The 16,061-nt window shown below is 48.8% G+C and overlaps 1 protein-coding gene across 1 annotated transcript in view; it reads right to left on the bottom strand.

Moving 5' to 3' along the window:
• The window catches only part of LOC144784018 (SCO-spondin-like), a 1,726,865-nt gene that overhangs the window by 1,608,047 nt on the left and 102,757 nt on the right, over positions 1-16,061 (bottom strand). Inside the window, exon 14 of the mRNA XM_078662721.1 lies at positions 15,373-15,545. Coding sequence (XP_078518847.1) covers positions 15,373-15,545 — 173 coding nt within the window. The remainder of the gene's footprint in view (positions 1-15,372; positions 15,546-16,061) is intronic.

Below are 16,061 nucleotides of genomic sequence, written 5' to 3'. Positions count from 1 at the left end.
ATGTCCGGGAAACCCACCCCCCCCTCCATACGTGGACGGCGGAGTACTGCATAGGAAAGTCGAGCCCGGCCGCCCTGCCACACAAACTTCAGCATCATAGTCTTAAGCCGACGAAAATAGGCTAATTCCACCGGTATGGGCAGTGCTTGGAAGAGGTATAAGAGTTTTGGGAGGAGGACCATCTTGAGCGCGTGAATCCGGCCCATCCACGAAATGAACTTCGGCTTCCACTTCTCTAGCTCCGCACGGATCGCCGTCAACATCGGTGGAAAGTTAGCCTGAAACAGTGCGCCCAGGGTAGAGGTCAGCCGCACTCCCAGATACAGCAAGGATGAGGTCGACCACGACAGCGGGGTAGTCGCTCGAACCCGTTGTACTTCCTCGGGAGGAAGAGTGAGGTTCAAAATGTACGATTTAGTGAGGTTAACCTTGAATCCCGCCACCATCTCAAATTCAGAGAGCAGCGTATGGACATGGGGCAGTGATAGCGCCGGGTCTCTGATCGAAAGTAACACATCATCTGCGAAGAGCGTAATCTTATGTTGTTCGCCCGAAAAGGGGAGGCCCAAAATACGGTCATTCTCCCGAAGCGCAAGCGCCAGAGGTTCAATACTTAAAGCGAAGAGGAGTGGGGAGAGAGGACAACCCTGACTCGTTCCACGCGAATGCTGGAAGCACCTGGATCTATGGCCATTAACCAGCACCCTAGAGGTGGGGCTGCTGTAGTTAGCCTCAATCATTCGAATGAAGTGGGGCGAAAACCCGAATGCCTCCAGGGTGCGGTGTAGAAAGCCCCAATCAACACGGTCAAAGGCTTTCTCCGCGTCAAGCCCCACCAACACTGCCGGTATATGAAATCAATTAGCCTTTTCGATCAAGTGGATCACGCGTCTCAAGTTGTCATGAGTTTGCCTGCCCTTTATAAATCCGGATTGGTCTGGGTGTATAAGGACTGGCATTAAGTCCTGCAATCTACCAGCTATTATAGAGGAATACAGCTTAGCGTCTAAGTTGAGAAGCGCTATCGGGCGATAGGACGGGCACTTGGTATGATCTTTCCCCGGCTTGGGGAGGACGGTAATCAGGGCCTCGGCCATAGTCTCAGAAGTTCTCCCCTCCGATGCCATGTCGTTAAAGAGGGAGACCAGGTAGTCGCAGAGGTTCGACGCAAACGTCTTATAAAACAAGGCAGTGTAGCCGTCGGGACCCGGGGCCTTGTGAAGTTTCAAAGCCTTGATGGCTTCCAGCACCTCCTCCCTAGTGATGGGGGAGGACAGCAGTTCATTCCATTCTCCGGACACCTGAGGGATCGGGAGGCCATGCAGGAACGCAGACTGTGCCTCTGGGTCAAGGGTGTCACTGGAATAGAGATCCGTGTAGAATCGGCTGAAAAGGGCCGCCTTGTCCGCATCTCTGTGCTGCACAGCACCCGTGTGGTCCCGTATGCCCCCGATGTAGTCCTTCTCCCGTTTGTCTCACAGTTGTCGGGCTAAGTGTCGCCCCACCTTGTTCCCCTGGGAGTAGGAGATGCGCCTGAGTCGCAAGAGGGTAAGCTCAGCCCGGTTGTTATAGTGGGCCCTCAATTTCCCCCTCACCGCTGTTAACGGTCGGAGGGTCGCCCTAGAGGGGTTGGATTTGTGTGCTTGTTCTAAAGTAGCGAGCTCCGCCTCCAGGTCCTCCCGCTCTTTCCTCCGCAGTTTATTGAGGTTCGCATTAAGGGCGAGGCACGTACCCCGTAACGAAGCCTTGCATGCATCCCAAGTGACATACACCGAGGTGTCGGAAGGAGGGTTAAGGGTCATAAATTCTCCTATAGCTCTCCGCAGCTCCTTACAGGATGGCTCATCTCGCGCCAGTGCTGCCGGGAAGTACCACTTCCGCCATCCGTCCCCCCCCACCTGCCAGTGCAATCCTAGAACAACCAGGCTATGGTTAGACACCGAGAGTGGAAAAACACTGGACAGTCGGACATCCCCCCTAAGGGCCTGACTGACAAAGATATGGTCTATGCGAGAGTAGGAGCGATGGACATGGGAAAAAAAAGTGTAATCCTTGGTGTGTGGGTGTAAGAAACGCCAGCTGTCTATCAACCCCAGATATCCTATTTGTCTTTGCGTTTCACCTGAGAAGGTCCCAGAGTCCGCCCTACGTGCCCCTGAACAGTCCATGTCCTTGTCCCACACCATGTTAAAGTCCCCAAGAAGGAACAAGTGACCCTCTACAAAGTCTCCCACCTTGTCCATCAAATCCTGCAAAAAACCATTCTGTCCAGCATTAGGGGCATAAATAACCACAAACATGCATTGTCGACCATACAGTGATCCCTTCACCATCAGCCAACGCCCCTCCTTATCACTGCTCACCCCTAGAGGCTGAAAATGAAGGGACGCCTTGAACAGGAGGGCCACTCCCCTATGCTTGGTGGACGCAGACGCCCTATAAATAAGGGGGAACTGTTTGTGTCGGAGTCTAAGTTCATCCTTCTTAGCTAAGTGGGTTTCCTGGAGGGCCACCACGTCAAGATGGTGATCCGACAGGTACTTCCAAAGTTTCTGGCGTTTCTGCGGAGAGTTGAGACCCTTCACATTCCAGGTACCCACACTAACAGGCATAGTGATGTAGGAAGTTTCCGCTCTGCATGCCTACCAGTGTGGTCCGGTCTCCCTCCTTGGCCACGGCCAACAGCCACTCCGAATGCCCCCGGGCCAGGCCCATCTCCAAGCATCTCCCTCCAACCTCCCGTCCCCCCCCCTCCCCCCAACAGTACCACACCCTCAAACCTCTCAGAGCCTTTCACACAAGAGGATCCGCTGAATGTTGCAGATTGAGAACAACTGAACGGAGGCGGCAATAGTAAGGACCAAACCGATATCCCTCCCCGGGAGTCAGCACACAGCCCACCCCCTAGTTCCAAGCGTCCCCCATCCAAGTAGCCAACAGCAAGCACAGAGACCATGACCAGACCTACAATAGCGGCCGCGCCTGAAAGGAGGCACCAGCAATAGAAGCCAGGGAATAACACTTCCATAAGAAACATCACACCGCATACATAGCAGTCGGACGCCACCACTGTCCCGCCCAACCCCTTCCCCACCCCGCAAAAAGAGATATAACAGTGAAAACATATACTCAAAACATTAACATTAAGAACGATACTCATCAGTTCCAGTAGTCCAAAGGTCGTGGCTCCAACGAAGCATCCCAGAACAGTGTAGCACACCATGAAGTCACTGGGAGGGGGGTGAGAGACCTCAAGGGGATCTACCAGGGCCTCGGTCCGGGGTGTCTTCTCACAAAGTACTTGCATACCCACGGACCCAAAGAACGCGGGCCCCTCCGGCCCCTCAAGGCCGGCAGCCCTCTAGTCAGGCCGCTCCAGAGCTCTGCTGTGAAGACGGCAACGTTGCTGTGGTGATGGAGGCCACCGCGTCTCCCCTTTCCTGTAGGCTGGTTGCTCGATCCGGCCGTCCACGATCCGATGCCGACCCCACTCTGTGCCAAGAGGAGGACCGGTGTCGCCGCCTTGGCGAAGGGCTGCCTACTCTTGAAGCTGGAGAATCATCCCCGATGCCCAGAAGATCTTTCGCCATCTGTAGCGAGCGTATCTGTGCCAGTTTATTCTGCCAACGGAAGATTATGCGAAACGGATGGCCCCAGGAGTAGGTGATATTGTGGTTGCGTAGGAAAGCCGTGACTGGTCTGAACTCCCGCCGCTTCTGAAGGGTCGTCGCTGCTAGATCTTGATAGAGTTGCGGGCGATGGCCACGGAACTGCAGAGCGGGAGCGCCACGTGCCTTCCTAAGGATTCTTTCCTTGAGCTGAAAGTCATGGACACACACCAAAATGTCCGGAGGCGGACCCCCACCCCTACGTGGCAGACCAACTCTGTGGACCCGGTCCATTCGGATCTCCTGCTCCCCCTCGTCGTCCAAGATTTGGCGGAAGAGGTCCTGGACGTAGCCGCGGAGGTCCCCTGCCTCCCCATCGCACGGAACCGCCCGTATGCGAATGTTGTTCCTCCTAGAGCGGTTCTCCAAGTCCTCCGCATGTGCCTGCAGGTCCAGGTTCTGCTCCGTGAGCCTCAGCACATCTTGCTGCAACTGGTGGATGTCATTAGCCATGCTAAGATCGTGGTCCTCGAGTGTGGCCACTCTTTCCCCCACAGCGTCCACGTCCCGTCGCACCTCCCGAAGGTCAGAGGTCAACTGCGCACGGAGGTCCGAGATATCCTCTTTGATGGACTTGAAGAGGTCGGTCATGAACGCTTTAGTGGCCGGTGCCTCGTCGTCGGAGTGTTTAGGCGAGGAGCTCGGGCCAGGGGAAGCCGGTTGCTGAGTGCCCTTTGATTGTCCATCTTTCCCGGCCTTCCCTTTGCGTAGCGAGTTAGACATCTTGACCTCCCTGAAATGTCCCGTAGGTCACCACGAACCGCACCCCTCCGCCACTAAGGAGATTCACCCAAGAGCTCAAGCGGGTACCTACAGCGGTGGCCCAGGGTGCTCGGCACAGGCTCAGGTCGGAGCCCAGGCAGTATAAGTCACTTCCAAGAGTTGGCGTCTTAGTCGCCTTCGCTCTGCCTCTCCAGCCAGGAAGAACACCGCGGCCTAGGCCCAGCCCAGATGGAGAGAGGAGGGCAGGAGCCCCATAGGCCGCGAAGCTGGCAAGGGCACCGCGTGCCCAGGCACGATTCTCGGTGGTTACCCGACTCTGCTCGTGATCCGATCTTGTCCACTTCCCTGGCGCACCAGTGCCTCAGGGCCCTCGTCTAGGGGGGATGGGGCGGAGAACCAGCAATGTTGGGGCCCTCTCAGGAAGCAGCTGGAAGGGGCCGTTACTGCAACGCACGGGGGTACTCCCCACCTGAACTCCAGACCGCCGATGCAGCAGTCGCCGACCTTCACTGCCCGACCTCCACTGCCCGATCCAGCTTCCCCTCGCAGTGCCCTGTATTCGGGATCAGCCCATCTCCACCAGTCCAGGCACCACCACTCATTAATGCCGCCACGCGGCCTGCACCCTGCCGCTGTCCGCTGGTCGCCGCCTGCACCGTCCCCAATCAGGCGTATTCTCTCCCTTGCGGCCCGGGCACCCGCCCCTCGTGCTCCGTGCAGGGTCCGCCTCCTCCCCCCGGGTCCAGAGAGCAGCGCCGAGCGATCTCCCCACTAGGCCGCAGGCCGCGGCCTCGAGTAGAAGGGCAGCCGCCCTCCGTTCCAATCCCTCGCCGGCAACAGGCTCCTCCCCCCGGGGAGGTCGAAGGACCCAGCGGCAATCCGGCGTCCCTTCGCCGCAGCTCGGCCCCGGCGGCTCCCAACTCACTGTCTGGACGAGTCCACCAATTTCAGCTGCTCAGGGGATCACGAGTCTCCCTCGTGCGCCGTCTTCTCCGGAGCGCTTCGGTCCCGATTACCGCTTCTGATGTCGGAGCCGCCGACCAACTCCAGCGACTCCGGGACGCACACCGCTGACAGGTAGCGCTCTGCAGCAATGTCCAAGCGACCAGGTGTCAGAAAGAGCTCTGGAACTGTGCTGTACAATGCTTTTACAAGGCCCGGGGCCGGAGAGGATCGAAAACGCGTCCTACTCCGCCGCCATCTTGGCCACGCCCCCCCCCCTTGCTTTTATTAGGGCGGTGGCACCCCTAGTATGCCACTGCCTTCCCTGGCGAGGGCTGGCACTGAATGGGGACGAGGATTTCACAAGGAGATGAGCTGCTACCCTTATTTTCCATTTGTGTTCCAGTCCCCATGCAGTACATTAAAACACATTACAGCGTGTATCAGAAGCCCCTATTAAACGGTGGAGCAGGTCTGCCCAAAGAGGATATCTGCATCCATTAAAATGAAAAAAAACAGGTCAAGGTCGAAGCCCTGATGTATTCCCGCAACGACCCACCTGTGGTGGTGGAAAGCATTAGCACTTTTTCCTCTGAGGGAAGATAAACAGAAGTTACACTAATTCTTTTATCAAGCCCCAGACCTCATTTTCGAAATTAATTCCTCAAAACAGTTGTTGTACCCCTCCATAAAAACTAAATGAACAAGCAGGGGTCACATGAACACAATCAATTAATTCCTTTAATCAATGTGCCCACCGTCATCCTTATAATATGGGAATAGCACTGTGTCATAAACTGTTTACTGTAAACATATTTTGTTTACTGTTAGCTTTCACAGTGAACAATTGTGTGTGAGTGAGCCACAGTGGTGAACATGTGGAAAATTGTGAACTATGTGTAACACACTATTAATCAAAATGATACTTTATATGCTAGTCATGTTCAAAATCCAAAATGGTTATTAATTAGACCAATAACCAATGATGCTACCATAAGGGTGTATCATGCTTCGAAATACTAAATTGCACTTTAGCTACATACCCAAGGGGGGAAATCAGTTAAAAAAAAACACCTCCCATTATGTTAGGCATGAACATTTTAGAAAAAATAGCATCTTAGGATAGTTACAAACATTAGGATAATTACCTGTTCATAACTAAAAATATGGTTTCAGACAGGGTATCCTTAGAGGTGGGCCAGATGGGGCCTGTGCTCAAGCTCCATCTACCCTGCCCACCACTTGTGCCCACAGGCACAGCTGCTTAATATTCCAGGAGGTGATACAAGAAAACAAAAAGATCTTGCACTGTGTCACACACATGAATTTGTCCAAGTACCTTTCATTGCAAAAAAGTGTTTATTTAAAATGTTTATGTGTGTATATATTTACAACTAAATATATATTCCTTCTAAGCAGACGCATTGATGGACAGATGAATCTCCGGTTATCAAGCCGTGAAAAATACCCTGAAGAAGTCCCCCAGAGACGAAACGCGTCGGCTACTGGATCGTATCTGCCTGAAAAGAAACAAAGTGGAATTGAAGAATTTTTTTATGTGTATACTAGCAGCCCGTCCCGACGTTGTCCGGGGGCAATCAGGCTCACAGCGCAGTCCCCCGGAGCGCAACCGCCACCTTCAGGGCCCTCAATCCCAGGCCCCCAACCACCTCTGCAGCCGTGGGCCAAAGACCGGGTCACACTCACCTACCTCAGCCCACCGCGGGCGCCACCGCTCCTCAGCCTTTGGGGCCCAGGGAGGTCCGCCAAACTTCACCGCACTACGGAAACGTCAGATCAGCAGCCCGTCCCGACGTTGTCCGGGTAGGCTTTGCGAGGTGAAAGGTACTCACCAGCATCGCGCACCCCAGACACGGGCACTCCAGCAGCATTCTTGCACCCCTGGGCATGTCGATGTTGGGTGTTGGTTCCGCGCTCCTGGCCGCTCCTCCCCGCACTCCTGGCCGCTCCTACCTCTGGGCATGTCGGACCTCGCAGGGTGTCGGTTCCGCGCTCCTAGCCGCTCCTCCCCGCGCTCCTGGCCGCTCTTACCCCTGGGCATGTCGGACCTCGCAGGGTGTCGGTTCCACGCTCCTGGCCGCTCCTCCTCGCGCTCCTGTCTGCTCCTGGCTCCTGGCCGACCTGTTTACTTTACCAAAATGTCCGACCCGTGATGTCAGCACGCACGTCGTTAGCGCACACGCCCACCTCAGAGATGGCGCTACTTCCAAGAGACTACTTTGGCAAAGAACGTACTTTGCCCTTCTAACATATATATTTTTTTGGTATATAGCCTATATCCATCTGCTTACCCTGACAATTCAATGATGTATTGGGTGTTTGGATTGGCGCTGTGGTTCCCGAGTTTACCCGCCTCAAAGGTTCCCAGTTCTCTCTTTATAATAGTAGTATAGATAAAGATTGCCCTACATCGGAACCTTATAGACTTTATTACTGAGTGCAGAACCGCTTTGTGTCTTATGTTATATTGGAGTCTTTTCCAATCATGGAGTAGAGAGGGGTGTACTCCTTGATTTTCTGCACCAGTATCAACTTCCCATACTTTATATTGACAAGTGCAGAGCTTCAGAGCTTTCTTGTCTCAACTCTCTGTTTGTAATTATATGTATATATATATATGTGTGTGTGTGTGTGTGTGTGTGTGTTTGTGTGTGTGTATGTATGTGTATACACACACACATACTAGGTGGGATTTAAATTATATATATTTAATTTATGTAGCCGGTCATTACATAATTAGGGATATATGCAGGTAATCTATTTTTAATGTACATTTTACTTCTTGATGTTTTAAAATCTTTTTCTGTGTATAATCCTGGAGACTGAACTAAAGTTAATATGATGGATATATCTGTATATATACGTACAGACACACGCACACACACATACACACACATGCTTCAATTAGGGCCCATTGCATTATTGCTTCGACACTTCTTAAAATACCTACAAAAACAAAAAACCATGACAAAGTGTGATGAGAACAGAGTGGGGCACAACTATATTAAAATTACACTAAACAGCTGTGTATTCATCGTCATTAACCAGAGTATTATTCCTAATGAGATGAACAAAAATAACAATAACATGTTTATCTCTGACTTTATTCAATGTATGGCCCGTTTATAACCATTGTGATTTGTGTGATAAAATTAATAATTATGATGACCATGCAAAGCTCATGTATAGGATTTTTGGCATAATAGTCACTACTTGGAATTCCACACAGAAGGTATTTTCCAAAGTTTAATAGTGGTTACAATACCACTAGCTCAGCCTAAACCAGGTCTCTCCCATCAATTGATCGCAAGGCTACCAATAGCTTGCAGACACCTTCAAAGTAGCTTGCAACCTTGAGTTCAATTTTAAATAAGCATGTGGTCACATTTTCCTTTTAAAGGTAAAGGGAAGGCTGTGTTTATTTTACATTATTATCATCAGCTGCACATAGCAGGGTCAGATAATGAGCAGTGCTCAGTCAGATGTATGACCCAGGGTGGGCACAGAGGTGAAGAGCAGAATCCCTAAGATATTTAGCTGTAAAATAAAAGCCCTTGTCAACTCAGTATTTGAGCCTGATAACAAAAGTATGTTTCTGAATGCTTTTAAATGGGAGACAATTAGAATGAAGAATAAATGATTACATTAACTTTTAATAGTAATTGTAATTTTCACCCATTTCAAAGTGTGGAATTTATAAACAGCAGGACTCTTTTTCCCAGAGGCCAGTATTATGCCTTAGTTATAACTAAAAAAAATACAATCATTTTTAAATGGGAGAAGTTTAAAGTGAAGAAACATATTTCTATGAAAAATGAAGTTTTAATGTTTTTCTCCACTTTCATTTAGGCCAAAAAAGTCTTAATATTTTATAAAGCATGATTCTTCACTTTAAATTCCTCTGATTTAAACCAAATGGTTGTATTTTTCTGTTCTGAATATGGAAGCGTGTCTACAGGCACTGAGTGCAAGATGGCTGCTGTTTGTAAATGCAACATTTTGAAATGGAAGAAAATTTAAATGAGGAGTTTTATGGAAGCCATATAAACATATGGTTAACTCTTCACTTTAATTTTCTCCAATTTCAAAGTGTTGTATTTACACTCAGCAGGCAGCCTGATCCCAGTGGCTGACAGAAATGGGGTCGTATTTATAACTGACAAATATAGCCTTTTTTAAGTGGGAGTAATTTAAATTGCAGGAAAATGGTCCATATTATGAACATTTTTGCAGAACATTTCTCTGCACATAAAATTTCTCCAATTTAAAAAAATGGTTGTATGATTGTGTTACACAGGTCACAGAGTCACATATGGCGGAAAGTATGTCCTATGCCACCAATACATACGACACAGGCTGTCATTCACCCGTGTACATATATATCCTATTCATATGCACACATGTTCATTCATCCCCAAAGACCACCCTATCAATGACACACATGACAGCCCTGTCATAGTACCCCTAGTCAAAGTATTTTGTTAAAACCATAATACCTGGCTCTATGGACATTAGTCTTAAAGTCAATACAGCTGGGCGTGGGGGTGTCTGGTAACAATGGACAAGTGGCTTGGCCTTCAGTAGATCATGATGACTTTCACTGATCAGATGTAGCTCTCACTAAAGAAGAGGTTGGAGAACCCTGGCCTAAACGAACTGGAAATTGATTAGCTATCATTAGTGTCTTCAAGAAATTGGTCAATAATAATCTCTTTTTAGAAGTGTTCATTGTAATATATAATATATCCACCTTGCACAGGAGAGAGCATTGGAGCGTGTGACAACTTGGCACCTCCTGGCACATTAAGCAGCTGCGGCTGTGGGCCCAAGTGGTGGGCAGGGTAGATGGAGCGTGAGCACGGGCCCCATTTCGCCCACCTCTAAAGACACCTTGTCTGAAACCATATCTTCAGTCATGAGCAGGCCATTCTCTTCATCTGTTTATAACTATCCTAGGATGCTACCTCTTCTAAAATGTTCATGCCTAACATAATTGGAGGTGTTTTTTTTACTGATGGGGTTGGGCCTAATACTCTTTATTTCGAAAACAGCATAAATGTCCTCCCCCCCCCACCCACCCTCCGCATAGAGCTAAAGTGCAATTTAGTATTTCGAAGGATGATACACCCTTATGGTAGCATCATCGGTTATTGGTCTAATTGACAATCACCTTGAATTTGGAACATAACAAGCATCTCATGTATCATTTGGATTAACAGTGTGTCACACATAGTTCACAATTTTCTCACATGTTCACCACTGTGGCTCACTCATACACAATTGTTCACTGTGAAAGCTAACAGTAAATAAAATATGTTTACAGTAAACAGTTTTTGACACACACCTGTTCACATTATATAAGGACGGCGTTGGGCACATTGATTAAATGAATTACTTGATTGTGTTCATGTGACCCCTGCTTGTTCTTTTAGTTTTCATGGAGGGCTACAACAACTGTTTTGAGGAATTCACTTCGAAAATGAGGTCCGGGGCTTGATAAAAGAATTAGTGAAACTTCCGTTTAGATTCCCTCAGAGGAAAAAAGTGCTAATGTTTTCCACCACCACAGGTGGGTCGTTGCGGGACTTCAGGGCTTCAACTATAAACCGTTTGTTTATTTTAATGGCTACGGATAGCCTGTTTGGACAGACATGATCCACCGTTTAATAGGGGCTTCTGATACTCGCTGTGATGCGCAGTATAGGCTGGTGGAGCACAGCACAGGCAGCTGAAGCACAGCAAAAACTACAGGCATAGCACAACAGCTGGAACTCAAAGAGGTTGCAAATGTGTGGTACATACTACTGGAATAGAGCAGAGACTGGAGGAGCATGTCACATACCACACATACCTATCATTTACTGCTGGGGCACAGCAGTAACTGCACAAGCATAAGACTCCTGGATAACAGAGCAGGGATGTATGACGTTACAACGCATGCTATTACAACGCATGCCTTTACGACGCAAGTTTTACAACGCAACTTTTACAACGACTTGCGTTGGGGGGCGCTGGATAGTGAATAGTTTAATTTACTATTCCAACTCCAGTCCCCGTGGATAGTAGGGAAGGTGTTGGAAACTATTCCCTATCCTAGAGCGCCCCCCAGCACAAGTCGTTGTAAAAGTTGCGTTGTAATGGTTGCGTCGTAAAGGTACTTCATTGTAACAGTTGCGTTGTAAAGGATGTTCTCCCAGAGCAGGCTCAAGAGCATGGGGAGCTGGGATCACTGCACAGATTGTAGAAGTAAAGGCTGCTGGAGTAAAACGCAGACTTTTGATCACGGACTGCAGGAACACAACACGGATTCCTTGAGCACAGCACCGACTCTAGTAGCACAGACTGCAGGAACATTCCACAGACTCCTGAGCGGCACAGTAATGACAGCAGGTGCACAGACACGCATGTGAAGGCACACAGGTCATAACACAAACTTCAAGAGCAGGACACAGACTGCAGGTGCCCAGCGTAAGCTACTCAAGCATAGCACAGACTTCAGAAAGAGCATATACACAGGACGAGGGCAGACTGCAGAAGCACAGTAACGACCGTCAGGAGTACAGCACTGATTGCGGGAGTATAGCAGGAACCTCAGAAACACAAACTGAAACTGCAGAATCACAAAAAAGAATGCAAAAATATTGCAATTGCTGCTGTGGTACAGGCTACAGCAGGACCACAGCAGCGACCGTAGGACCATGGTGCATGCTGTTGGAGCATAGCAGAGATTACTGAAGCATAGCAAAGACTGCAAAAGCATCGCAGAGATTGCAGGAACACAGCACAGACTATTTTAACAAGCAATACTAAAGAAGCACAGCACAAACTGTGGTATACAGACTGCGAACGCACAGCATAGATTGTTGGAGCTCAGTTCACAATGCAAGTGCACAGCAGTGACTGCAAAAGCAATATAGATTGCACAGCACAGACGCATGATAGAGACTGCAGGAACATTAAAGGGTCAATTGGAACACAGAACATACCATAAGGGCAAAGAACAGAAGAGTGGAGCACAGTAGGGAGTTTAGCCACACAACACAGACTGTAGGAGCACAGCCAAAACTGCCTGAGCACATCGTAGACTACAGTAAGGGCCGGACTGGCCATAGCGGGCACCGGGCAATCCCCCGGTGCGCCGCACGGGTGGGGGCCAGTTTTGGGCCCCTGGGGACCTTTTTTTGTTACTGGGCCGTTTTAGCAGCATAGCTGCAAAATTGCCCCTGTACCAAAATCGGCCGAAAACCCGCCCCGGCAAAGAGCTCGGTGGGACCTCCGAACCTCCCCCCCGCCCCCCCACCCCAAGTGGGGACTGAGTGCCGGCTGAGGGCTTTGCCAGGGCCGGTTGTGGTTCCCAGTCTGACCCTGACTACAGTAGCACAGTACAGATGTAGGAGTGTGGGATGCAGAAGCATAGTACAGACTGCAGGAACACAGCACTGATTGTTGGAGCTCAGCACAAGAGGGACCGTTGAAGAAGAAACAGAAACTGCATGAGGACGACAGAGTGGAAGAAGCATCACCGTGAATACTGGGGTGCAGATTGAAACAGACTTCAGCAGCACAAGACAGGTTGCTGGAGCACAGCAGAGACAATACCCATACACCAGGGACTACAGGAGCTTAGCAGAAGCTAATTGACCACAGCACAGACTACACTAGCATGGTAGAGGCAGTAGAAGCACTGAGTAGAATGCAGCAGCACAGCACAAATTGCTAGAGCTCGGCAGAGACTTCTTAAGGATAGCAGAGACTAGAATATTATCTAGTGAAGTATCATCTAACATAATTATTGTCCTAAATATCATTTACAAAAAAATTTGTCCTCATTGGATATAACATTTTCTAATATTACCCTCAACGTGGCAGCATTAATGTTAAATGATATTTAGGGCACAATATTTTATTCAGACTATATTCTCTAAATTATATTCTGGTACCATAGCACAGGAGAATTGCAGTGATTGCTTGGTCATAGACTGATGGAGCACAGTAGATCCTGCCCAACCATGCAAGTCAGAGACGTTTTAAGGCATGGACAAAGTGGGCTCTGGCCCAGGGCCCCAGCCTTTCAGGGGGGGCCCCTGTTAGAGAGATCTCCGTTCTGCAGAGACGTGCCGTGATGGTCTTGAATGATTCTTAAACAGATTGTTTTGAAAACCGTTTTCCTTTAGTTTATGGTTTAATGTGGGTGATGTGTGTGAGTCTTACAGAGAAATGCTGTGTTTAAGTTGCATGTAGCATCCATATTTTTTAATTTTTGTAGATCAAAACAGGACCTCAGATATGAGGAATGGGAAGATGTCACAGAGATTATTGCAGTAATATAAGTGGGCTACTGCTGTGTTACAGCCGTAAAAACATACGTCTCAATCCCTAAATATTAGATCTAAACACATTTAAAATTTGGATGAGTGTGTCTGTGCACTGTCAGTGACCTGGCCAAAGAGGGTATGAAAGAGCTGGAATTGGATCAGAAATTCAAAGTTGTCCTGATCAGGGGCCCCCAAAATACGTTTAGCCCAGGGCCCCAAAAATCCTTAAGATGTCCCTGATGCAAGCGAATGCTGGATCACAGCAGAGACTGTAAGACCAAAATTCTGACTGCTGGAGAACAGTACAGCTCACTGGATCACATCAGAGACTTTGGGGGCACAGCCTGCTGGAGCACAGCACAGAACGCTGAAGCACAGCACAGTCGGCTGAAGCACAGCACAGTCGGCTGGAACACAGCAGATACTACAGGAGCACAGCAGAAAGTGTTGGCGTGCATCAAATCCTGTATCTGTATGAGCCCAGCTGTAACATATGGGTGCAGCACAGATTGTTTGAGCAGAGGAAATGCTGTAGGATCACAGTGCAAATGGGTGGGAGATCACTGCACAGGCTGCAGGAGAACAACAACCGAGTGACCTCTGCAGGAGCACAGCACAGACTGCAGGAGCACAGCACTGACAGATGTGGCACTGAAGTTATTATAGGAGCACAGAAGAGATAACTGGATCATATCAGAGTCCACAGCAGTAAAACAATACCAGCGGGAGCAAAACCCCCACTCCTGGCACATAGCTGAGACTGCAGGAAGATGGAATAGACAGTTGGAGTACAACAGAGACTGCAAGGACCCAGGCTGGTGAAGATTTTCGGAGATGTATGGAACGGTAAACAGCATTTACAACGCAACTTTTACCACGCAGTACCTTTACCACGCAACTTTTACAACGCAAGTCGTTACAACAACTTGCGCTGGGGGGCGTTGTAGGATAGAGAATAGTTTAATTTACTATCCAAAACCTTCTCTACTATCCACGGGGACTGGAGTTGGAATAGTAGATTAAACTATTCACTATCCAGCGCCCCCCAAGGCAAGTCGTTGTAACGACTTGTGTTGTAAAACCTGCGTGGTAAAGGCATGCGTTGTAAAACCATTTGTAGTAATGACATACATCCGTATGGAACATAGCAAAGACTTCACGAGGTTCATAGTCTGAGCATAGCACAAATTAGTAGCGCACAGCACAGACTGCAGGAAAACAGCTGAGAAAGCTAGAGCACAGCAAGCAACGACTACAGGAAGAAACACAGCACAGACTGTAGAAGCAAAGCAACAACTGTATGGGTACCGCACAGACTGCTGGAGCATAATACAAACTACAGGAGCACTTCACAGAGTTTACACGCACAGGAATTGATCTGGTGTGGAGTCCTCCAAACAATGTCCGTTTTCTTTGGCTTTGTGGTCTCCTGGAGTTTCAGTAATGTACCATGAAAAGAGTCAAGTGTGTGGAAGGCAGCACAGGACCAAAAAAGGAAATAAGGATACAAATACAAGTCAGAAATAACAAATTCCACTTTTTGTCACTAGTGCATGAATATTTGAGATGCCTAGTGGGAGCAAGGGATGACTTCTCTGAGAGAGCAAGTGCCAAAGTCAAGAGTATCATTCACTTGGCTCAAAGAAGCATCAGCAGCAGATCGACCAACGATGTCCAGAGATGTGATGCCATGGAGAACTCACCTTGTCCACAAAGACTGGCTGGAGAGTGATGTAGACCAGCCTGAACTCCAAGCCCCACAGGATGTGCACCCCAAACGACTGAAGGAGGATGAAGGAAGAAGAGGCCCGTCTCACAGAGACTGTTGTGCTGGCATAGGGCAAAGCAACTTCTTTGCCATCCACTTTCACTTCCCCTGAATTCAACAAAGAGAAATACCAGGTGACAGATTAGATCAGGAACCCCCACCAGTTGATGGCAAACTACCCATACCCTGTCAGGCATCTTCAGAGTAACTAAAAGCCTTGAGTTTTAAATAAGCACAGGGTCACATTTTATTTTTGAAGTTAAGGGAAGGCTATGTTTATTTTACATTATCATCAGTTTGCAGATAACAGAGCCTGATAATGAGCAGTGCTAGAGTCAGAAATATGAACCAGAGTGGGGCACAGAGGTACTGAAGCACTGATATTTAACTCTTTGGTAAAAGTTCTTGTCAACTCAATATTGTAGCGTGAGAACAAAATAATGTTGCCTAATGCTATAAATGGGAAAAAAATTCAAATGAAGACCTAGGGGCAGATTTATGAGGCCCTTGCGCCACGTTTACGCCGCTGTTGCGTCACGCAAGGCGGCGTAAACGTGGCGCATCCCTACGAACGATTTACAACGTGACGCATCTAGGCAGATGCGTCACGTTGTAAAGCCCTGC

This window comes from Lissotriton helveticus, chromosome 10, assembly GCF_964261635.1.
Source record: "Lissotriton helveticus chromosome 10, aLisHel1.1, whole genome shotgun sequence".
Taxonomy (NCBI): Eukaryota; Metazoa; Chordata; class Amphibia; order Caudata; family Salamandridae; genus Lissotriton; species Lissotriton helveticus.
Note: the sequence above shows the minus strand (reverse complement) of the source record. Positions and strands in the feature narration are given on the sequence as shown.